Source organism: Nicotiana tabacum, chromosome 6 (assembly GCF_000715075.1).
Source record: "Nicotiana tabacum cultivar K326 chromosome 6, ASM71507v2, whole genome shotgun sequence".
Classification (NCBI taxonomy): domain Eukaryota; kingdom Viridiplantae; phylum Streptophyta; class Magnoliopsida; order Solanales; family Solanaceae; genus Nicotiana; species Nicotiana tabacum.
The window spans coordinates 109,058,000-109,082,518 of NC_134085.1; the positions used below are offsets into that span (position 1 = coordinate 109,058,000).

The following is a 24,519-nucleotide window of genomic DNA, read 5'->3' on the forward strand; positions in this document are numbered from 1 at the left end:
GAGGTGCTTACCCAATAATTTGGTATGATCACGAGTCCAAATATATGTTTTGTTTTCAAATCCGAGTCCTATTCGACTTTCAAATCCCATATTTTCATTTTTTCAAAACTTTGAAAAAATCCCCAAATATTTTCCTGGATTTCTCATTAATTTGATGTTAAATCTTAAAGAAAATCATGAAATATAGTTTAGAATTGATTATAGGTACATACCCAATGATTTGGTATGAAAATCCCTTCACAAAATTGCCTCTCCTAGAAGCTAGGGTTAAAAATATATCAAAATGAAGCTAAGTCTCGGAATTCTCAGCACTTAACAGGTTGCAGATGTCTCATTTGCGATAGGGGGTTCGCAAATGCGAACAATGTATCGCAAAATGCGGAATGGAGGGCCTCCTACTTGGGTCGCAATTGCAACCATATACCTCGCAAATGCGAAGGAAGAAATCCCGCAAATGCGGTAGTGTTCTTCGCAAATGCGAATCTTCCCCAGCTGCCCAGACTTCGCAAATGCGATGGCTGCTTCGCAATTGTGGCTATCGCATGTGCGACTAATACATTGCAAATGCGATGATACCAGTACTAGCAATCAAAAATTATGAAAAATCATTCTGATACCAATCCGAAACTCACACGAGCCCTCGGGGCTCCAAACCAATCATGCACCAGGTCCAGAAACACAACACGAACTCGCTCGCTCGCTCAAATCATCAAAATAACTTCTAAAACCACGAATCGGACGCCTAAACGCATGAAGATCAAACTAAACTTCAAGAACTTCTAGAATCGCAATCGAGCATTCGAACCATATCAAATCAACTCCAAATGGCGCCAGATTTTGCAGACAAGCTCCATATGACAAAACAAACCTACTCGATGCTTCAAATCATGCATAAAAACCTCAAAACGATGAATCACACCTCAAGTCAAAATCAATGAACTTTGAAACTTCAACTTCTACAACCGATGCCGAAACCTACCAAGTCACCTCCGATTGACCTCAAATTTTGCACACAAGTCACATTTGCCATTACGGTCCTATACCACCTTGTCACGACCCAAAAACAACGAGTTGTGATGGCACCTAACTTGATCTGCTAGGTAAGCCAACTAACATAAAATACAATCCAAAAGAGACTATAGGAAAATAGTAAAAAATTATCTGAACATTTACAAATTGACCTAAGTACTGGTAGAACAAATCACGAGCTTCTAAGACTTGAAATTTGAAAACTGATATAAATAATTACACGCTCTGTTTGAAATTTATACAGATTAGCAAAACCTAAGCTACCAAGGACAAGTGGCAGATATATTCGGAATGCACGAACATCTTCAGAGCCAGCACCCGACATCGCCAATAGCTCCGCTCCAAAAATTTGTACGCAATGGACAGAAGTGTAGTATCAGTACAATCGACCCCATGTACTAGTAAGTATCTTGTCTAACCTCATCGAAGTAGTGATGAGGCTTTTAGTTAAACGATGTTTACTGATAAAACTTGCACTGTGAATCAGTAATAGAACAATACCATAATATAATCGAGAAGAACACACGAAATGGATACGCAAAAATAATAATCGAATGTTAACAAAGATCACAATTTGGCATTTTCAAATATCTCGACCAATCTTTTCCTTAGAATGAAACCAATAAACCACAACAGCCAATTCTTAACTTTCACAGCATGAGGTATGTACTCAGATTTCAAGTCAATTGCACGGCAACAACCTTCATGCTTTCATCTCATCCCCGCCTAATAGACGTATAATAGAACCAACCAAATGACAAAAATACTGATCAGGAATTATAAGGTAGGAAATATGCAAGTAGCAATAATGAACAAGGATTACCATATGGGCAACAATAAAAGACTAAGCGGAAAGCATGTGAGTGGTGACAACAATTGGAAACAAGGAATATCAACTTCAAATAACTAGTATGATGAAGGCCTAAATACAGATATAACAAATAAGAAGGAAACACATGATCTTTACAAGTTAACAAGTAGAGGCATGAATGACTAACATAGAAAAAGGGCTTGTACTAAAGTGTAACCAAGTAGATACGACATGGGTGTGATTATAGCAGCAGGAAGTAGACGTGGTATATGCAAGTTAAACAAGTAGAAGATATAGGCAACAAAACAACAATTGAGATAGAGATCAAGGACAGGACAATAACAACAATTCATACAAGATCTATAAGTACAACAATAACAACTCAAGGTAAAAGTATAACCATATACACGAAAAACAGATATCACATCATAATGCATGTCCCTCATCCTCACCTGCACCGAAACAACCATCGCGCCATGATCTCACGATAATAAAAGCATAACAATATAAATGAAATGAAACGGCATTACTCTTCGTACTTTAATTCTCAAATGACATGGCACAGCATCACCGTTCGTGCTTTTACTCTCAATAATGTGGCACGACATCACCCTTCGTGCTTTTACTCTCAATAATATGGCATGGCATCACCCGTGCTTTACACTCTTCCTTACCAAGCATATGTATATCAATGACAAACAAGGTAGGAAACATAAATAACATCAAGGAGAGTGTTTTAATGGATATTCCAAACAAATCTCAATCACAACTTTCCAAGCCAACAATGATTCAATAAACCCTCAAGAACCGTATTATTCAAATACTTCCACAAATCTCACAAATGATCCACAACACAAGTATTGAATCTAGTATCTCAAGAATATATGTTGTAGCAATGTATTAATGATTAAGCATAAAGGTGACCGAATTAGACAATCAATGTATTCTCAAAATTCCGTCAAATTTGATCAAATTATAATAAGTTAAGTCTTGATTTCTAACATTTAATACTATGTTCTTAGTATCTAAAACTCAAGTAAGACATGAAGTAGGAAGGTCGCGTAATTCTACCAACATAAATATAGCATAATCTAACCCCTGATCATGATTAACCCTAGCACATATATATACGCTCGTCACCTCATATATGTATCACCCCCACATGTAGAAAACAATATCAAATAGGAGGAAAAATTCCCACATCAAAGTTAAGCAAAACACTTACCTCCATTCGGCTAACTCAACACTCAGTTTAGCCTTTTTCCTTTACAAATTTGCCTCCGCCTAGCTCAATCTAGCCAACGACGACTTGAATACATCACACAATGCAAGAGAAAACAATTTCAATTAACAAAGCTGTGATTTTTATTAGATTTCTAAAAAGTCAACAAAAGTCAAACCCCCAGCCCGTCCGGTCAAAACTCGGGTCTAAGGGTAGGTCTTGACTACCTATAGCCTCATGAATCCAAATATATGTTTTGTTTTCAAATACGAGTCCTATTCGACTCTCAAATCCTAGATTTTTATTTTTTCAAAACTTTGACAAAATTCCCAAATTTTTTACTAGATTTCTCATGAATTTGATGTTAAATCTTATATAAAATCATGAAATATAGTTGAGAATTTATTAGAGGTACTTACCCAATGATTTGGTATGAAAATCCCTTCACAAAATCACCGCTCCTCGAAGCAAGGATTCAAATATATATCAAAATGAAGCTAAGTCTCGGAATTCTCAGCACTTAACAGGTTTCACATTTACAAACGGGGGTTCGCAAATGTGACCCTCGCAAATGAGAACAATGTATTGCAAAATGCGGAATGGAGGGCCTCCTGCTTAGGTCACAAATGCGACCATATACTTCGCAAATGCGAAGGCAGAAATCTCGCAAATGCGACAGGGTTCTTCGTAATAGCAAATCTTCCCCAGCAGCCCAGACTTCGCAAATGCGATGGCTGCTTCGCAATTGCGGTTGTCACATTTGTGATTAATACATCGCAAATGCGATGATACCAGTACCAGCAATCAAAAATTATGAAAAATCATTCTGAAACCAATCTGAAACTCGCCCAAGTCCTAGGGGCTCCAAACCAATCATGCACTCAGGTCCAGAAACACAACATGAACTCGCTCGCGTGATAAAATCATCAAAATAACTTCTAAAACCATGAATCGGATGCTTAAACGCATGAAGATCAAACTAAACTTCAAGAACTTCTAGAATCGCACCCGAGCGTACGAACCATATCAAATCAACTCCGAATAGTGCCAAATTTTGCAGATAAGTTACATATGACAAAATGAACCTACTCAAAGCTTCAAATCATGCATAACAACCTCGAAATGATAAATCACACCGCAAGTCAAAATCAATAAACTTTGAAACTTCAACTTCTACAACTGATACCGAAACCTATAAAATCACCCCCGATTGACCTCAAATTTTGCACACAATCCACATTTGTCATTGTAAACCTATTACAACTTTCAAAATTGGAATTTGACCCCGATATCAAAAAGTCCACTCCCGGTCAAACTTTCCAAAAATCCAACTTTCGCCAATTCAAGACTAATTCGACTACGGACCTCCAAATTACAATCCAAATGCGCTCCTAAGTCCAAAATCATCCAACGGAGCTAACCGAACTGAGGAAACTCCATTTCGAGGTCAAATGCCAAAAAGTCAAACTTGGTCAACTCTTCCAACTTAGAGCTTAAATTTTGAAGTTTATTCTTCCAAATCGATTCCGGATAACTTGAAAACCAACACCGACGATTTACGCAAGTTATAATACATCATGCGAAGATACTCGAGCCCTCAAAATACCAAGCAAAGTGCAGATACTCAAAATGACCAGTCGGATCGTTATAATTTCATAAGCCGACTCAGCAACTTTCTGGTCGCCCTCGAATCATTTCTGTTCAGCCCATTTTGGAAAGTTGCTGCAACCTTGCTTTCTGATACATTTGTCAATGTCATCCTTACACGGTTGAACTGGGTGAGGGAGTCCCTCAGTCCCTCTCTGACTGCTTGTTTGATGGCGAATATGTCGTTTACTCTTGCTTCTGCCTTTTTTGCTCCAGCATGGGCCGTTACGAACTTGTCAGCCATTTATTCGAATATTTCAATGGGGCGTGCAGGCAGCTATGAATACCAAGTTAATGCTCCTCCGGTGAAGGTTTCGCTGAACTTTTTCAATAGGATGGAAGATACTTGTTCTTTGGCGAGTTCGTTGCCCTTTACCGCGGTGACGTAGTGTGTCACATGAACTTCGGGGTCGGTCGTACCATCATATATTTTTAGGTAGGGAGGCATTTTGAAGGTTTTGGGTATGGCATGTGGGGCGGCCTCATCACTATAAGGTTGTTCCATGAACCAACCAGCATCCCTTTTTGGTAAGAGTTTTGGGGTTTCTGGTATTTTGTCTACCATTTCTTGATGTTTTCGTTTTTCATTTCTTCCATCTTCCTCAGAATGGCCGTGAGGGTATCGTCACTTGCATTATTAATATTATGAGTGGTACCAGTTATTGGAGGGAGAGGGTTGTGCTGCTCGGCCGTCGTTGGTGTAACATAAGTTGTATTTTCTCCGATTACTTTTGGGCGGGCTTGTCGAGGATGCATGTCAGCGTGTTTGTTAGCCAAGCCTCAAGTAGTTTCTTCATTGCGGGTGGCGCCTCTTCCGTTGTGGACGTGGAAGCCTCTTTATCGCGGGACGTTGTGATGCTACCATAATGGAGGGGTGAGCCACTTCGCCTGGGAGAGGCATTTGGTGTTACATCTTCACCCTCTGTTTTAGAGACTTTGATGGTGTTTAAGAGATTGGCGGTGAGATCGGCCACTGCCTTCATCCTTTCTTCTTCGTTACCTGCCATGTTAGATTTTTGTGTACAAGAGAGTAGGGGTTTTCATTTTTTTGGCTAGTTATAGATCTATAAGAAACAAAACTTTTAACTAGGAAATCCCCACAGATGGCGCCAAATTGTTTAACCAAAAAATATGGATCTTTGATTAAACCAATTAAATGTATATAATGAGGGGTCAAACCTAGTTAATAATAATAACTTCAGATCTGTAACCGATTAATATGGATAACATAAAGCAATCGATAAAAGAAGATCCAGTGCAAGGTGCATTCACCATTAATGAGGAGGAAATATATAGCAATAAATAATAATAAATTCTACTAGAATAAATAAGGGAATTTTTTAACCCAATATTGAATGAGGTGGATGATTCCTCCTTCTAACAATGATGAACAATGGACAAATATCAGAATAATAAGGTTTTTTTTTGTTTCCCCCCATAATTTTGAAAATGAATATTTAAATGCCCTTCAAAAGTAAGTAAATAGATCTGAAACATATAACATGCGGTTAATCCCGCTGTGGCCCAAGCTATTATTGCGAAAATTGACGAATACAACCAACTATCATTAAGAATTTCATCTTTGGACCAAAAACAAGCAAGAGGTGGAATACCACAAAGAGAAAGTGTACCTAATAAAAATGTGATTTTGGTAATTGGTACATGTTTTCTTAAATATCCCATTAGGACCTTTCTCGGATCTGGTGGAAAAGGTATTGAATAGTAGATGATCGAATCTCTTTAGAAAAGGTAATGTTTGTATTTTATCTAGAGAAAGTCTGCTTTTCATAGAGTATTCTTATCAGAGAATATTACCTACTTTTCACCTTATCTCTCTTTCTATTTATAAGGGACATGCCCCCCATTAACCCTAAAAGTACAAGCACAGAGAATATTCAACAGAATATTCTCTTAAAGATCTTGCCACTAAAATAACCGTTACTACCCCTTATGATATTTGACCTCGGCCATCATTAACTACTCGGCGTTGAGTCCTATTGGTTACTAATCAACCTCGGCCAAATTGCTTTTGGTAACATCACTTTGTGTCGAATATCCTTAGGCAGATTTTGACCCATACACAAAAGAAACGAAATACTTCTTCTTTCTATCTTTGTTTCTTATTTACATTTTACTAAGTCACTTTTATTTTATAACAAAAGCAAGTTTACAGTTCAGAAGCCATCAAAATTCAATTTAAAGTAGAAATAGAGAGCTCGCTAAAAGAGTTATTCTTTCTTTTGGGACGCACATAAGAAAAGGAGGGACTTGCATCTATACCCGCTTTTTGGGTCACGTTTTAATTTGTGTCCGCTTTGCAAAAAAAATTGCAAGCGTATCCACTTTTTCACGTAACTTCCGCATACGGGGCTGAAGTAGCAAAGGCAATCACGCAAAACTTCAGCATTCTAGTAGATGGACCTGAAGTAGCAAAGGCAATACGCTGAAGTTTTTTTGTCCTGGATAAAATGCTGAAGTTATTTAGTTCATTTGTAAATACTTCAGCACTAAAATAGCTGAAGTTTTTTTTGTTCTGGATTCAGTAGTTTTGTCATAAAGCTTTTTCAAAAACTTCAGCAGCGCTGAAGTTATTTAGTTCATTTGTAAAAATTTCAGCACTAAATAAGCTGAAGTTTTTTTTATCTTGGATAAGCTTTTTCAAAAAATTCAGCAGAAGATGCTGAAGTCATTTAATTCCTTTGTAAAAACTTCAGCACTATATAAGCTGAAGTTTTTTTGTCCTAGATTCATTAGTTTTGTCATAAAGCTTTTTCAAAAACTTCAGTAGAAGATGCTGAAGTTATTTAGTTCATTTGTAAAAACTTCAGCACTATATAAGCTGAAGTTTTTGAAAAAGCTTTCTAACATACTAGATAAATAATCACATTATTCTTTCATAATGTATTACTACTATAAAATAATCAGATTGTCACAGTATCTAAATCATAAATTTTGGAAACAATAAACGTGAAAAGAACATAATTACGTGGAAATATTCACAAATTATTGTTTACTAACTTACGTAATTATTTATAATTTATTTTTAAATATGGCTATCATCCCATGAACTGAAGTTTCATAGCAGCACCAACAGCAGCAGAAGAAAAAGAAAACAAATGAGGAGAAAGGGGACTGAAGTTGTTTAAAAAATAGGTACAAATAAAAGATTTTAAAAAAAAAATAGATATAGATTAAATGAGGGCGACCAAATAGGGCAGCCCGTACAATTTTTAGTAAGAAAAGGGTTATGCTTTCCGGGAAGTGGAATATACAAATCCAACTACGAATATAACGAATAATCTCCATTCTCCACTAGACGCGACGCGAGGGTTTAAAGGTTCCGTGAAGAAGTAATCCATTGTTGAGTTGGCATGCCCCTAACGTTTTCCAAACACGAAAAGAAGAAAAGGGTTTTTAGAAGCAAGCCTGTCTTGACTCGGATTCAAATTCGAAGAAACCACTCAAAACGTGCCACGTAATCCACAACCGCATTTTAAACCCAAGTTAATTTACAGTTCAAATCAAAGTTGGTTATAAGCGGCCACGCGACCTTCATCATATATATTCTCTCTCTTTCCATTCCTTCCCCAATTTCATTCAGGTAAATTTCCTTCCTTTTCTGAATCATATGATATGATATGATTAATTTTTACTTCCTTTTTTCATTGCATGTTAAGTTAGTACTGTTAGGGCTTCGTGGAGTTGGACTTTTCATTGTTATTTGAACTGTTTTATCAGTATTTTTGTATTTTGCTGTATTCCGGCCATTAATTTCTTGTGTTTGTACTGAATTAGTGATTTATTTGTTGAAATTGGAAATTTTGGTGGAATTGATTTGATCATCTATTACGATATTTATGTTTTTTCTTTTGTTACTTAAGCTAAAATTTGAACTTTGATGCATTTTGCAACGTGATTTCTATTTAGAAATCGTGATTTAGATTGGGAATCAGGAGCTGTAGGGTAAGATTTTTTTTATCAGTTTAAGGGTTTGTATTGCGTGGTAAAGTGTGTACCGTGATCAGATTAGTTAATCAATTGATACCGTATTTAAACTTTTTGGTTGTTCATATTGAGCTATCAGCATAGGTAGGTCTGATTAACTGTTAAGATAGTTTTGACTATGGGTTCAGTGGCAAAATCGGGAATTTTGCCAAGGATAATCAAGATTTAATATATATGAATAGCTTTGAACTTGTATTCACAATCTAATATTCTGGCGAAGTGTGAACTTGGAGTTCCACCCCTGGGCGTTGGAATATCATCTCCCAGTTGAAGGATTCGTTTTGTGTACATAAGATTGCAAGAGATTTTAATGTGTTCTTTTGCACTTGATACAGATTTTAGATGTTCTGCTTTTAAAAAAAGTGGAATTGCATTTAACTGAGTCTGAATCATTGCTAGCTCTATTATTTTATCCAGATGCAAGGGCTTCTTTAGTTTTTATCTTTTCCCCCTTTTACTTATGAAGATTGAAGCTTTGTCTCTTCTCCTGCCTACACTGAACAAGTGAAAGAAAGTTCTATGCCTGCTACTGATTGACTCTACTTTCCTTTGATTCCCTTCCTATCTTGTTCTTCTTTGTTTTAACGTTCAGTGAAGTTTTTTTAAAAGTTAGGTTGCTAGTCAATGTTATTCTGGTTCTGTAGAGACGCTGACAATTTTCTTTGACCTTCCAGGGGTCTTAGGCTCAATAAACACCTCGTAGTCTGCATGTTCTTCATGAATTCGAGAAGCACTGCTGCAGCCACTCTTTCCTGTAAAGCGGGAAACGAGAGCAGCTCCTTTTTCTGGATCCTAGTCTGCCTCTTCCCCAGATTTTTTGGAGCACTTGTTGCATTTGAGAACTTCCTTCTTTTCAAGGCTATCGTGAGGTGTCCTTCGTCCATTTTCATTTTCGGACCTTCAAGGGTAGTTCTCTTGTAGCCGTGCAGAAGTAGGGGTTGATCTGCTATACTCCCTCCCTCCTTGTGTAACTTTTGGTAAAAATGGTTTCCGCTCAAATTTCGCAACCAACTGGGAAGCCTATCCACAACCATGTGCTTCTCCCATTGCAACACCCCAATGTCATATCACTGGATGATGTTGATTTGGATTTCTCCGACATATTTGGTCCAGCTCAAGTTTTTAGCTCTGAGAATGTTGCAGTGTCAGAAACAAATGGATTCATATATGAAGAACCAGCTGTAATTTATAGCCGCTCCCATTCATTTGTCGGTCCAACAAACTATGTCAGTCAATCATTGAAGCTTAGCAAACTCACACCCTGTGAGAATGAGCACTTGCTGGAGCTTGTGGAGGGAGATAGTGGAGAAACCAAAGATCTTCTTGAGGAAGCTACTCTTGAGACCGTTGTTACTGGTAAATCTGAAGTTCATGCTGATGTTAGTATCCCAAGGTCTGTGGGACTTGATGATTTTGAAGTCTTAAAAGTTGTTGGGAAAGGTGCATTTGCAAAAGTATATCAGGTGAGGAAGATCGGGACTTCTGAAATTCTTGCTATGAAGGTTATGCGGAAGGATAAGATTTTAGAGAAAGATCATGCTGAGTACATGAAAACAGAGAGGGATGTATTGACAAAAATAGATCATCCATTTGTTGTGCGGCTCAGATACTCTTTCCAGGTGATTGTGTTGCTACAAGTTTATGTATATTGATCTTTATAATAGAAGCTGTTTGGAGTTGCATACATTTTATGCAACTCTAGCCCGCTATGATGAGGAAGTTAAAACCTCAAAGTTGGCTCTTGACTGTGAACTCCATCCATGTTTCCTTAATATATATCTTATTAGGTTACACTATATAACACTTCTAAGTATTATTGATTTATCTTTATGCATTTTCTCTTAACGCAGACCAAACACCGACTATACCTTGTGCTTGACTTTGTTAACGGGGGACACCTTTTCTTTCAACTCCATAGGCAAGGGCTATTCAGGTATAATACCCCTTCAGAATAATCTAGGAATTCTCTGGTTCAGGCAACTAGCTAACTTGCTTCTTTTCAGGGAGGATTTGGCGCGCATCTACACTGCTGAGATTGTTTCAGCTGTTTCTCACCTCCATTCTAATGGCATAATGCACCGGGATCTTAAACCAGAAAATATCCTTTTGGATGCTGATGGTCATGTAAGATATCCCTTTTTTTCATCTCCCTTATTCAACACTGCACCCTGCTTTTTGATGGTTTCTGATTACTTTCTTTAGTTTCCACCGAAAGACCATTAACTAGGTTTTAGTTCTAGCAGTGGATAAATGAAAGAAACTTTGTGGTCTTTGTTTCACAAGGATTTTGAAAAACTTCTCGGTGGTCCTCCATTGACCTTATGTTATACTTTTGGGGCAGGTGTTACTGACTGATTTTGGCCTTGCTAAGCAATTCGATGAGAACACGAGATCCAACTCTTTGTGTGGAACAATTGAATATATGGCACCTGAAATTGTTCTTGGTAAAGGTCATGACAAGGTTGCAGACTGGTGGAGCGTGGGAGTTCTATTGTACGAGATGCTGACGGGAAAGGTTTGTTATTTTGTTTAATATTGCAATAGTAGTTTAAAATATAAGGATTAAGTATTCAGCATGTTATGGAAATTATTGGTCTAATCTTATAGACTCATCATCTGAAGTTTAGAGTTGACCAGATATAACTGTAAAATCTGCTGGATACCAGATCATAATGCCACTTTTTGCTCTTTTTGCACCTCGTCCTTGCAAATATTTTATACCTCCGTTGTCTATTTTATTGTACACTAATGCATTTGTCTGGCTTTAATTGAATTTTCTTCTACAACTTAATTAAGAATCTATATTACTCGCTTAATATGACATCCTTTTTATGCTTAACTTTGTATAAGTTGTATTTCATTAATCTAATCTTTTCCTCGTGTGACTTTTTTCAGCCTCCATTTGTTGGTGGGCACCGACAGAAAGTTCAACAGAAGATTATCAAGGACAAGATTAAGCTGCCAGCATTTTTATCTAGCGACGCACATTCATTGTTGAAAGGGGTAAGCTACATTTTCATTCTATGATATGAAAGTGTACCTTCTTACTGATAATCATTAATGGTAGACACTTCTTTTTTATAAGATAATAGACACGATATGTCTTGATTGTCCTTTAAATGCTTCAGATTGCATGTCACATAAGAATTATGTTATTATATCTTTATTTATGCTATAGATGAAGCTGTTAATCATATTAAGAAGTTGTGTCATGTTTTGTTTCCAGAAAAATGAAGAGGTATATAAGAGGTAAAAATGTTATTATGTCGATATTTCCTTTAGAAGATTGAGATAAGTTGCAAACAAAAGTAATGATCTAAGGTAGATCACTATGTGCAAGTTAATTAATTAGGGGCAGTATAGGAAGCGAAATTATTTTGGAGGGCTTCATTTTCATCCAAATAGTGCTACTTTCTAGACATTTCTAGTATAGAAAGGTAACTTCGATATAAAATTAGAATAGTATGCTGTCATGATTTACTTAGGATAATTTGGAAGCCCGTACTGCTTAGATAGTGTTTTGAATCAATTAATGTATAATACCATTCATCATGCTATATTCCATTTATCATATATTCACTGGCACTCAGAACTTGGAAAGTGGAAACTAGACGATTCTAATGTGTTTGTATTTCTACAGCTGCTACACAAGGAGGCAAGCAAGCGCCTTGGGAGTGGAATAAGAGGGTGTGAGGAGATAAAATGTCACAAATGGTTCAGGTCTCTCAATTGGAAGAAGTTAGAGGCTCGAGAAATTCAACCTAGTTTCTGTCCCCAAGTATCAGGGAAGCTGTGTGTTGCCAATTTTGAGGAGCAATGGACCAGCATGCCTTTGCTAGATTCTCCGGCTGCTAGTCCAAAATCCGGTGAGAACCCATTCAAGGGTTTCAGTTATGTGAGGCCTACAGTTGAAGAATAAAATCATCACGCTAGCTGTCTCTCTCAGCCCAATTACGGTTTCCAACGAGTTGGATGTTTCTTTAATTCCCCTGCTATTTATTTCTTGACTATGTTGTACACGGGTCTAGGCTATGAGGAATGTGCTCACATTGCAGTGGATATTTAATTATGTTGGAAATATTTGCTTGTACAAGAACCCTACCAGGGTTTACAACTCTATGTTTGTCATATATCTTTCTGCAACACCAGGAAGTATTGCGTAAGAAGTGTCCATATTTTAATTTACTTGGCTGGTATGTATAAATATGAATGACATCAATAATAAAGTGTGTTCTGCGTTGAATTGTTGAAGTCATAGCCTATTATTTCATCGTCCCCTACTGAAAGCCACATCCTTGCCCTCGTCCAGTGTTCCTTTATCCACTGGCTTGCTTTGTCGAAGACATCAAATCCTTGGATTTGAGTATGTGTTAAAAGAGGAAAACATCAGTGATCTTCCACGCCTCCACGCTAGAACCTTGGATTTGAGTATGTGTTAAAAACCACGATACGTAGTTTCTGAATGGATCTCTGCCCATACGGAAGAAGAAACCCCAGCAGTAATAGGTTCTCATTTATTTCAGATGTCTTAAATTCTGGAGAGTAAACTACAGATTGACGATAAGCAAAACTATAGCATATATGTTTCTTTTACTAACTGATCGCCATTTACTTCCTCGCATTTGGGGTAACAAAACTATGGTGTAGCTGTAGCCCCATACGAGTTTCCTTTCCAAGCTGCAAATTGTACTTCCTTTAAATATCCCCAGTACTTTGCTTAATATGCATAGAAACACGTAAAAATGTTGTTGGAGCAGTAAAACGCAAAATTAAAGTGACAAAACCAGAATTCTTATAATAGCATTTTCGCGTTCATATGTTTCCTACTGCAGTGAAGCAACAGTAAATCAACCCGGGGACCCTGTAGACTCGGCGATATTCGCCGTCTTCTTTTGTAGCTCTTGCTTGTTGCCACCTACTAGTTTGTCCACTTGCCGTCCATCTCTAAAGAAAATGAAGGTTGGAGTAGCTTTTATGTCCCAGGAAGTACTTAACTCCTGCAATCAAGCCATAACCAACAATTTACAGTAAGCCAATATTTATCTGTAATTAGAGGAGATGGTTGCTTCCAACATGTTTTGCAGGAGATGGATATAACAAATCCATACCTTTAAATAGTTATATTATGAAAACTACTGTAGTAGTTATCAGAACTAAGGATGCCATAAACTGAAATCATGCAAATAAAAGGCAATGATTAGAAAGAATCGGAAACTTACAGCTAACTCATCGACATCCACGGTTAGAAATATTATTGAAGTGTATTTATCAGCAAGTTCATGATAGGCTGGTGCTGCTGTTCTACAGGGGTTACACCATGACGCACTGAAATTTACCACCATCTGTTGGAAGATAGAAGTAAAGAATAGTGTTATTCGACAAGAGCAAATTCTGAAATTAACCAGGCATTCACAACAAAAATACACAACTAACCAGTGAAAAGGAAAAAAAGAAGGGTGATTTTGATTTGACATATTTGCAGGTTTTGTGTAGAATTTATACTTGTGCTAAGAAAATATGCAGATGAAACATGATGATGGATCATGAAACTGAAAATAACTGAAATTTGAAGAAACGAAAAAAGATTTTGTGCAAGCTATAACATGTATCTGGATATGAAATAGTTAGCATGTATCTGGATATGAAATAGGAATTGAACAAAGGAAAAAAAACAGAAAACTAAAAATTGATAAAGAAACTTACAATCTTGCCACTGTTACTGGCTTCAGACATCTTTTCTTCCCACTTCTCCATTGATTTCACAAGGCAAACGTTTCCACTAGCAAGCCCAAAAGTGGGAGGGACATCTTCCTTCTCTTGACCGCATGCCTGCAAGAATCACAAATTTAAGTTGCGACTTTGTATCCTCAACATAGAGACAGTTATCCTACATATCTTTCTCATGAATAGAACAAACAAAAGCAGGGGTAGATTGGGAAAGAAGGGTAAGACCATTACTCTAAGAAAGAAGTTAGAGATTCCAATTAAGGCAAAGTAATTTGCCAACTGAACACAAACATAGAACTCTCTCATCCTACCCCTATGACAGGGCAGAAAGGAAGAGAAAAGGAATGAAACACCAAAAGGAACAGCAGCTATGGATATGTGGAAACCATTGCAAATCTAAAAAGACATTTCCAGATGAATCTTCTGTCGTCCTACAGTATACTATATGTATCGATCAGTTCATATCCTTGGAATGTAAATGCAAGTGAAAGAAATGTAGAGCAAAGAGTTGCGTACTTCTTCCAATTGGATATCAACGATCATGGATGGATAAAACAGTCTAGCGTAAATTTCTCAAAAGACCAGAAGAATATTCAATATCTTAATTGGATTTAAAAGTCAAGGCAGAGTAATACAAGCTTAGAACTCATAACCACTTTAGGAGAATAAATTTATCTGATGACCAATATTATAATGATGTATTGGTCACCTAAAGTGCCTGGCCAAGTGTTAAAGATACACACACACACACATTTCCTTTGACAGCAAAAAAAAGAAGAAGTGACAGATAAGGATGAGACTGAAGCACATGTAACAGCCATTCAAACAGAGGACTGGGAATAAGTTATCAAACAAATAGGGGGAAAGAAGAAAAACTGAGAAGAAACAGACTAACAAATTTAAATGACCTCTTTGCATACATTACCTTAGTCCAGCACTGTCCCATAGAGGGATGGGAAACTGAACCCGAGCGAAAGAACTACAACAGTGCCCTACAAGTAGGAAATCCTGTGAGTAAATGGAACATGATGCTTGCTCAATGTTGGAAAAAGAGTCATTTATAGATACCAACGTGCAAATATATGTCCATTAAGTTCATAATACGCCGCAATATAGATAATGAAAGAAAAAGAAGTGAGTTTCTAGCGAAGCCTTGAATAAAGACAACATGCTTTGATCAACTTATCAGATTTGGCTAAACAAAAGATCATATTAATTTATTAAGCTACTAATCAGCTCAAGAGAATTTCAGAACTTCAAAATGCAGCTATCATTCATTGTCTCCAGCATTTTCCAAAATTGCTCAGCTTTTTTTTTTTGATAACTGAGAACTCTCGAGAGCTAGTAGATAATGGGCTCATCCCTCTATCTTTTTCCTCTTAAATACCAGGCTTTCGTCTGCAGCAGGGTTCGCATCTGTGATGTGTGCCTAACCTACACATCACGCGCTGACTCTTACCATTAGACCAAAACCAGTGGCTCCAAATTTGCTCAATTTCATGATACAAAATCACCTGACCAACCAATGAGTCAATGGCTACTGGTATCTCGATTAGTTATTCCATCATATTTCAAAATCTTGTAGATTCATATTTCAAATTAGTGTCTATTACACATGGCAATATCAATCTGTTAAAAAATGATCATATTCATAGTTAGATTACATTCCTAGTTCACCTCGATTCCCACCAAAATGGATGATATTCACTATTCATTATGTTCTTATTTCTCTGCACCCCCAAGTTAAAGGAGGGAGGTATTTTCAAACTAATATGCATCCTCTACTTCCTTTTCCTTTTAATCCAGAAATTTAAGTGTATTGAGAATAATAGGGCATTAGCTATCACATCGAGAAATAGGCATGGGAAAATGCTCATACCCTATACCCAGAAAGAGGAGAAGATGAATATTAGCCCCTCTAGACGATAATTATAATCCAAATAAGCTTTCATTGTAACAAGAGTTTTAGAGATATGAAATAATTGTTTTTCTATAGTATTGACAAGAAAGTGGAATCAGAAAGATTTGGTTACCTTGGGACCAATGAAAGCGGAAGACTCTGCTAATTCAACAGTTTGCGGCGAAAATGGTGAACAAAAACAGAAGACCCATATGAAAAATTTGCGGAGAATGTAAGAAAACCATAGGAGACGTTGCTCTGTTATCCAAAAGGAAAAATAATAGAACAACGGCCTCACTGAATTGGTGGTTTTTAGCCATAACTAACTCGTGCCAAAATTGCAACAAGTCAACCTCTTTTTTTAATCTTAGGCCGCCAGTCAACTTAGAGAAGCTACCACTTAGAGGGCTTGTTTGGTTTTTCTTCAAAATAATGTCGCATTACCAAAACGTTATATGGTTTCGCCGTTTCGGTATAAAATACTACATCACTAATATAATATGTAGTTTAAATGCTGGACACTTAATGTATGCATAATCTATAATACTATTTTATGCGGGATAGAATTTGTTAAAATAGCACGGTCTAACCAATTTTCAGACTGGTCATTCAAAAATAGCAACCGTTTGCCAAGTCGTTAAAAATAGCCACTATTTTGCTGCAACAGAGACCGGTCCAGCATAATATACTGGAGTTCGGTGCACCTGTGTATGAACTTCCAGCATATTATGCTGGACCGGTATACTTTGCTGGCTCCAGTATAATATACTAGAGACTGGAGCACCGGTGCTCCAAACTCCATTATATTTTGCTGGACCGGTATATTATACTGGAACTCCAGTATATTATGCTGGAATATTTTTCCGAATTTTGAACAGTGTTTTCGTTCAGATTTATCTTTACATGAAAAGTGGCTAAATTTCGATTACTTTTGAAAATGTGGCTATTTTTGAATGACCACTTGTAAATCTGGCTATTTTTAAATTTCTCCCGTAGAATTTAGAATGAAAGTATATACCCTAGTGTTTACCCTCAAAATCGGATAACAATTGAATTTGTAAGTGGTTTTAAGAATATGTGAATTAAATTGACACAAAGCAATAAAGTTAGATTGTAATTGGAAATAAAGTATGATAAAGTAAATTCAAACCACATGAATAAAACAGTAACAGCCTTGGGGAGGGAGCCACCCTTTAACAGAATGCACTTCAATCAGTGTCAAGATACAATTGAAATAGAACTTAGAGAAAATAACAGTATATTGCTTCTGAATGAATGTTACAATGTCTTTTACAAATGATCAGCCCCCTATATATAGTAGGGGAGTCCTACTTTAGGTACAATTCTATAAAAGGTAAAAATTCCATGATTTGCTAATTAGTCGGTTTCTCATTGATACGTGCCGAGATTTCTGCCGTGATACCCGACCGGTTACGGATATTTCGACCTTCCGTTATTTGGTCTGACAATGCTTCCTCGAGCTCATTCGGAGTTAGGGTCGATTTCGGGATCATGGACTCGATGTTCTCGAGGACGAGTATTCTGACCTCGTATCCTAGTTCGATGAACCCCGGGTCGATCTTCAACCCGTCACGTTTCAATCCCGATCTATCATGCAATAGACGAGCCCGATTTCGACCGTATACAGATAGTCCCCTCGTTTTTCGTAGAGTAAACGACGAGAAACGATATGAGCTCCCAATTCTCGGCTCGATACTCTGCGTTAGAAACGACAAAATGAACGAACTGTCTTGTTAGTCACGTCTTAATGGCATTAAATGATCGTCAGTTGTTGGTCGGCCACTCCCTAGTTTTAAACCGTTGTTTGAAAACTATAAACACCCTCTTCTTCATTCATTCAAACTTTACATCCAAACTTTCTCTACTCTTGTTCTTAAAAATCTTTGCATTTTCTAGCACTTGTACCCAGATTTCTTAAGATCTTTGTAAGAACTCTCGCTTGTCTTCACTACAAACCCCTAAACGTACCCTGATAACTTCCTCTCCTTCACCTTTATTTAAAAGAAAATGGCAAAGACTTCTAAGATAGTTCCTCAAAAGGAAACCACTTCTTCATCATGGCCGACCGGTGAGGAACCAGTGGCGGAACCTCTTCTTCGCGCGTTTATTCTTGGCAGCTGCTCGGTCACCGCCGACTTCAAGGTTGAAAAACCTTCACCCGTTTCGGGCTGGGGTGAGAAAGTTTCGAGATATATCAGCTCGATCACCAAGGAGATCCTCCCTATAGTAAAAAAGGACTACAACTGGGTCAGAAAAGACGTGGTGGTTCCTGGACCCGAAGAAGATATCACTACCCACGTTAAGGGATACTTAAGTGTTTACACTTATCCCTTTACGTTGGGCCCGTTGGACCCAGTGATCATCAAATTCTGTAAAAGGTACGAGGTGTGCCTTGGTTAGATCCACCCCTCGTTCTGGAGGATAGTCATTCTTCTCTGATCTTTCGTGATCAAGTTTGACGGATGCCCATTCACCTTTGACCATCTGATGCGCCTATACAGTCCCCAATTCTTCTGGGAGGACTGATTAAACTTGAACGTCGGGCCGCTAAAGCCCCGTTCTCGAGCATCAAAGAAGATCAAGACCGAGGTTGGTTAGGCCAATTTGTCTGTGTGAGGACCTCGGACCTGATCCCTGCCAAGTACATGTTGTTCCCCGAGGAGTGGAACACAAAACGTAAGTAAAGTTCCGTTTTTCCCAGAATTTTATTTTTACTCTCTTTTTCTCCTTTCTTATCGATGTTCGGTGACGATGCAACTGTTGCTCGGGTTCCGGATGCAGTTCCTCGACTCAAGGAGTGGGTCGAGGGCATTGTCTCACAAAAATCGTATTCCGAGCGTGCATGGCATGAACTTTTGAAGGGCCGGTGGGAGGCCCGTTCTCACGATAAGATTATTTTCTTGAGTGAACAACACTTGGGTTTCCTTCATGTTGTTGAGTTTTTACTCATTTCTTTTTCTTTTTTATTTGCAGGTCTTTCCAAGGATGTCGCCATAAGGCCTCCATCTGGTGACGATGATTGCTCCGCTGAGTCCCCTGCTCCGAGGTAGGGTAAGGAGAAGAAGAGGATAAGGGTCCCGAGTTCTCCAAACTCGGCGAAGAAAAAACCGAAAAGGAGGCTGGTGTGCAAATCTAAGGAAAGTACCAGTGCCCGAGAGCTCACGGGAGAAAACTCAATCCACCGGCCGAAGGATGAGTCCAAAGAAGAAGAAGATGCTTCCGAAATGGTGGACCACGTGCGAGGCAACATCGTACTGCCTCAAACCAGGGGGGGCGATAAGGAGGCAGTGGCCGAGGCCTCCGAACCATAGAGGGGCGAGGCCGTTTTACCCCAAGTTAGGGAGGCTGACAAAGAGACTGCGGCTGGTGCTTCTCGAGCAGAGGATAATTCTCCGAAGGATGCACTTGGAGTGATAGATCTCTCTGAGTCGCCTTCATTTACCGACTCCTTGATCCACGATGCCCATACGCTGAAATGATGCCCAAGTGAGGAGCCCCAAGGGGTGGCAGACCCCTTTCACAACTTCTTCGAAGGTTTAGACTCTACCACCTCGAAGCACGTCACCGGGTTGGGTGACTTACTAGTACCAAAGAAGAGTCCGTCTTCGGGAACCAGCAGGACTTCTTCAAGTCCGAAACTGGTAAACCGGCTCCCAGCTCCGAATGCAGATCCTGACCAGAAGCGGCCGATTATTATGTCTATTCTAGAGGACGCCGAGGTCCTCTCTTCCCCCGTAGGGGTTGCAAGTTATCTTTGGTGCATGGTGACCGAAGATGATCAAGTAAAGATGAACGAGGTGGACGTGCCCTGCCTGTTCAACGAAGCCCAACAAGCATTAAACCGGGTAACTTTGAATACCTCCTGATGACTTATATTATGTACTTAGATTAAGTCGTAAATAACCGTAATTAAATTTTTTTTGTCTGTAGGCCTCAGTGCTTCATCACGAGACTTTCTCTGATATTGAGAAGAGTTAAACCAACATGAGGCTGAGACCCGAGGGCTCATTGAGAAGAGGGATGCTTACAAACTTCTCAGTGAGCAACGTGAGGGGGAGGTCAAGAAACTCCAAGCTGAGCTAGAGACAGCTCGGAAGGAGCATGTCGACCTGGTCATGCAGGTAAGAAGAGTGTTTGAGGTTAGTGGCGATAAGTCAGATATGGTGGCTAATGGTCTGAACCCCCAGGTCCAACAGAAGCTTGACCAGATTTGGATAACTCCGGGCAGAGGTGGATGCGGTAAAGGCTGAGGCCGAAGAAAGGAAAAAGAATATGGACCTCCTGGCTTCAGAAAAGGAGACCGCTCAGGCACAACTAGTTTCGGCTGAGATCCAGCTTCGAGCCGTAAAGGAGAAGTCCTTGGTGTAAGCCAAGAAAATCGAGGAGCTCCAGTCCCAGTTGAATTCGGTCGTCTCTGATCGAGAAAATCTGGCCAAGGAGCTTGAAATGGTCAAGTCGGAGGCCAAGGTAATTAAAGTTGATACTGACAAGATGGTGGCCATTTATAAGGTTGATGCTGAGGCGGCTCAGGTTCCAGCAAAAGACATCATCGAGCACGCGAAGTGGCAATATCGAAGGGAGGACCTTGAGGAAATTCATGCTCAGGGTTTCGACTTATCGGTTGAGATTGAGAGTGCCAAAGATCTTGAAGTTGAGGCCAAAAAATTGGCCTATCTCAAAGACGACGAGGAGTTCGAAGAGTTGGGCGAGTCCAAGGGTGGCGGAGACCCCGAAGGTGATGATGCTGCCCCCGACGAAGACTAGGCTACTTAGTCCTTTTTAGATGTTTTTGTTTTTTGTATTATCTTTTATTTGAGGTCGTTTGGCCTTTGTAAAAATTTGCACTGGGGTTGTTTGGCCCTTGTAAAAAGAATTTTTGATTATGAATATAAGGCTTTTTCCCTTCAACAGTTTTTTGAATTTTCTCTTTGCTTTATTTACTTATATTTGCAAAGATCTAAATGCCTTAGCATGAAATAGTTAGGTTCTGCTCAGAGATTCGAACAAACCTTGCCTTCAACTTTATTTTGTTTTAAGGCATTACGGGGGTTCGGTGTGACCGGAAATTTTTTCCACAAAGTAATTAGACCTTTTTTAGGTCATAGTCTGCTGAGGGTAGCCTTTAGAATAGGTTAAGAAATTTTAAGGCCTTGTTGTTTTTGTTACGGGTCTCGGATGTCTCCGAGCCATCTTAATATGGCCGTAGCCTTTATAATTCGGGTGTTTCCCCGTGTTAATACATTATCCCGTGTTATCCGGGCTTGCCTAAGATTGCAGTCCCCGAGTGGGAGTGTCCTTAGCCTTTAAAATTGGGGCATTGCCTAATAGGACTTATGCCCCCGAGTTTTGATAGCTCAGATCGTCCGAGTTTGGTTTCGGACTACAGTCTCCGGGTGGGAGCGATCGTTTGAACTCGGACTAAGGTGGCCCTTGGGCTCAATACCTTTAGGAGATTGAAAGTAGGAAATTCCTTAAGAAATGCAAGAAAAATTTAAAAAGACACCATACTTATCCGCAAGGAAGAGATTTCTTTTTATTCTTGTGCGTCATAATTACACATGTGTACAAGATTTGTGTAAGGGATCGAGAAATCTATGTGGGCATGGTTTATTTGATTGTTTGGCCCTTACAATAAATCCTATCGATCGAAACCCTTCGGTTACGAAGTTTCTTCACTTGCTAAAGTCGATATCCAAAGGTACCCCCAGTATTCGAGGTTGATCATAGAGAAGCCTCGGATACTATAATGTGATCTTCGACACTGATTCATGACCGGTCTCCGATTCTAAGTTAGCACGATCCACTGTTACCTCATTAAAAACCTTGTCGAAAAACCCATTTAGGATAAAACTGGTTCAAGGGAAAAGAGCGCAACGCGTTCTTTCAGGCCTAAAAATTTTGTACCACTCCTTGTCTATTACCTGCAAGCATTAGTCCAAAATATAAGTAAAAGAAAACGAATGGGGTCGTACCTTAGTAGTAATATCATTTCAGGTGAGTTATATTCCAATTGCTCGGTAGTTGTTTGACGCTCATTGTTCCGAGTTTGTAGGACCCCTTTCCAGTGATTTCGATGATATGATATGGCCCTTCCCGGTTCGGCCCCAATTTCCCCTCGTTTGGGTTTTGGGTGTTTAGTGTGACCTTCATTAGTACTAAGTCCCCGACGTTAAAGTATCAAAGGTTGGCCCTTATGTTGTAATATCTCTCGATCTGTTGCTTTTGGGCAACTAACCAATCAAGGGCAGCTTCGCGCATTTCATCTAATAGCTCTAGGCTCATACTCGTGTCCTCGTCATTTGATTCCTTTATTGCATATCGGAATCTGATATTTGGTTCTCCAGCTTCGACTGGTATTAGAGCTTATGCGCTGTAAACCAATGAGAACGGAATGGCCCTGGTACTGAACTTCGAGGTCATAAGGTATGCCCACAGGACTTCGGGTAGGATTTCCTTCTATTTTCCTTTAGCGTCGGTTAACCTCTTTTTAAGGTTCTGGAGTATGGTTTTGTTGGTCGATTCTTCTTGTCCATTCCCACTAGGGTTGGAGGGTGTTGATACGATCCTTTTGATCTTGTGGTCTTCAAGAAATTTGGTTACTTTGCTATCGATGAATTATTTTCCGTTGTCGCACACAATCTCGGCCAGTATTCCGAACCGGCATATGATGTGGTCCTAGATGAAATCGATGACTTCCTTCTCCCAGACCTTCTCGTATGTCTGGGCTTCCACCTCTTTAGAAAAATAGTCAGTCACAAACAAAATAAATTGAGCCTTACTGGGTGCCAATGGAAGGGGACCTATGATATCCATTCCCCACGTCATGAACGGACATGACAACCAAATCGAATGTAGCAGCTCATCGAGTTGGTGAATCATCGGAGCATGCTTTTGGCATCCACCACATTTTCGTACGAACTCATTTGTGTCCTTTTCCATGTCGATCCAATAATAGCCGGCTCTGATCACCTTTCGAACCAATGATTCTGTGACTGAATTATTTCTAATGGTGCCCTCGTGAATTTTCCTTAGAACGTACTCGGCATCTCCTGGTCCAAGACATATAGCTAGTGGGCCATCGAACGTTCTTCTGAACATGGTTCCATTTTCGGACAAGCTAAATTGGGCTGCCTTCGTACATAGGGCCCTCGATTCCTTTGGATCCTAGGGCAGTTTTCCAATCTTCAGATATTCTACATATTTGTTTCTCCAATCCCAAGTTAGGCTTGTACAGTTTATCTCGGCATGACCTTCTTCCACCACCGATCTCATGAGTTGTACGACTGCCCCGAGTTGAGCTCATCATCTTTGACCGATGACCCTAAGTTAGCAAGGGCATCAGCCTCACTGTTTTGATCCCGAGGCACGTGTTGTAAGGTCCACTCCTTGAACCTATGTAATGCTACCTGCAACTTATCGAAGTACCTTTGCATTCGTTCTTCTTTTACCTCGAATGTTCCATTAACTTGGTTTACCATGAGGAGGGAGTCGCACTTAGCTTCGATCGCCTCCGCCTCCAAGCTTTTGGCTAGTTCGAGACCTGCAATCATGCCTCATATTCGTCCTCGTTATTAGTCAATTTTACAGTCCTAATAAATTTTCTAACTATATTACATGTTGATGGCTTCAACACGATGCCAAGTCCGGACTCTTTTACGTTCAAGACGCCGCCTGTAAAGAAGGTCTAGATTCCCAAGGACATCCCCGAGTTTACCAACAACTCTTGTTCGACCTCGGGTATTAGGGACGGTGTAAAGTCGGCCACGAAATCTGCCAAGATTTGAGATTTGATGGCTGTCCGAGGTCGATATTCAATATCGTACCCACTGATTTCCATGACCCATTTGGCCAATCATCCCGAGAGTTCAGGTTTATGCATAATATTTCACAATGGGTAAGTTGTCACAACACATATGGGATGGCACTGAAAATATAGTTTTAGTTTCCTAGAGGCGCTTAGCAAAGCGAGCGCCAATTTTTCTATGTCCTGCTAACATAGTAAATTGGAAATTGTGTACCTTGTTCTTCCAGGACCAGGACTCCACTTACCGCTATCTCTGATACCGCCAAGTACAGGTATAGTTGTTCGTCTATCTTTAGTGTATGAAGTAGCAGTGGGCTCGATAGATACCGCTTAAGTTCCTCTGAGGCCCGTTG

The 24,519-nt window shown here is 39.3% G+C and overlaps 2 protein-coding genes across 3 annotated transcripts; one reads left to right on the forward strand and one right to left on the reverse strand.

Moving 5' to 3' along the window:
• Positions 1-8,176: 8,176 nt before the first annotated feature.
• Positions 8,177-12,957, forward strand: LOC107823360 (serine/threonine-protein kinase AtPK2/AtPK19). 2 transcript variants are annotated; one of them, XM_016649995.2, is made up of 7 exons: positions 8,177-8,310; positions 9,389-10,333; positions 10,565-10,647; positions 10,718-10,838; positions 11,056-11,229; positions 11,610-11,717; positions 12,355-12,957. In XM_016649995.2, the coding sequence occupies exons 2-7, from the start codon at positions 9,698-9,700 to the stop codon at positions 12,631-12,633; spliced, it is 1,401 nt and encodes a 466-aa protein (XP_016505481.1). In that variant the 5' UTR covers positions 8,177-8,310; positions 9,389-9,697; the 3' UTR covers positions 12,634-12,957. The 2 variants fall into 2 exon arrangements, with proteins under 2 accessions (XP_016505481.1, XP_075111226.1); XM_075255125.1 differs by lacking the exon at positions 8,177-8,310 and having other exon boundaries at positions 8,312-10,333.
• A 330-nt stretch (positions 12,958-13,287) lies between these two features.
• LOC107823361 (thioredoxin H4-1) lies at positions 13,288-16,614 on the reverse strand. Its single transcript, XM_016649996.2, has 5 exons — positions 16,475-16,614; positions 15,367-15,433; positions 14,418-14,543; positions 13,934-14,056; positions 13,288-13,711 (listed from the first exon to the last, which is right to left on the reverse strand). Exons 2-5 carry the CDS (start codon positions 15,385-15,387, stop codon positions 13,562-13,564), a joined length of 420 nt encoding a protein of 139 aa, XP_016505482.1. The 5' UTR covers positions 15,388-15,433; positions 16,475-16,614; the 3' UTR covers positions 13,288-13,561.
• Positions 16,615-24,519: the final 7,905 nt, after the last annotated feature.

What these genes read in the sequence shown, in the direction of transcription:
- LOC107823360 (XM_016649995.2), top strand. Translation starts at nt 9,698, where the DNA reads ATGGTTTCCGCTCAAATTTCGCAACCAACTGGGAAGCCTATCCACAAC. An exon ending in CATAGGCAAGGGCTATTCAG is followed by an intron (nt 10,648 to 10,717) that starts GTATAATACCCC and finishes GCTTCTTTTCAG; the next exon opens with GGAGGATTTGGCGCGCATCT. An exon ending in TTTTGGATGCTGATGGTCAT is followed by an intron (nt 10,839 to 11,055) that starts GTAAGATATCCC and finishes CTTTTGGGGCAG; the next exon opens with GTGTTACTGACTGATTTTGG.
- LOC107823361 (XM_016649996.2), bottom strand. Translation starts at nt 15,387, where the DNA reads ATGGGACAGTGCTGGACTAAG. An exon ending in TGGGACAGTGCTGGACTAAG is followed by an intron (nt 14,544 to 15,366) that starts GTAATGTATGCA and finishes TGATTCTTGCAG; the next exon opens with GCATGCGGTCAAGAGAAGGA. An exon ending in TGGATGTCGATGAGTTAGCT is followed by an intron (nt 13,712 to 13,933) that starts GTAAGTTTCCGA and finishes GCTTGATTGCAG; the next exon opens with GAGTTAAGTACTTCCTGGGA.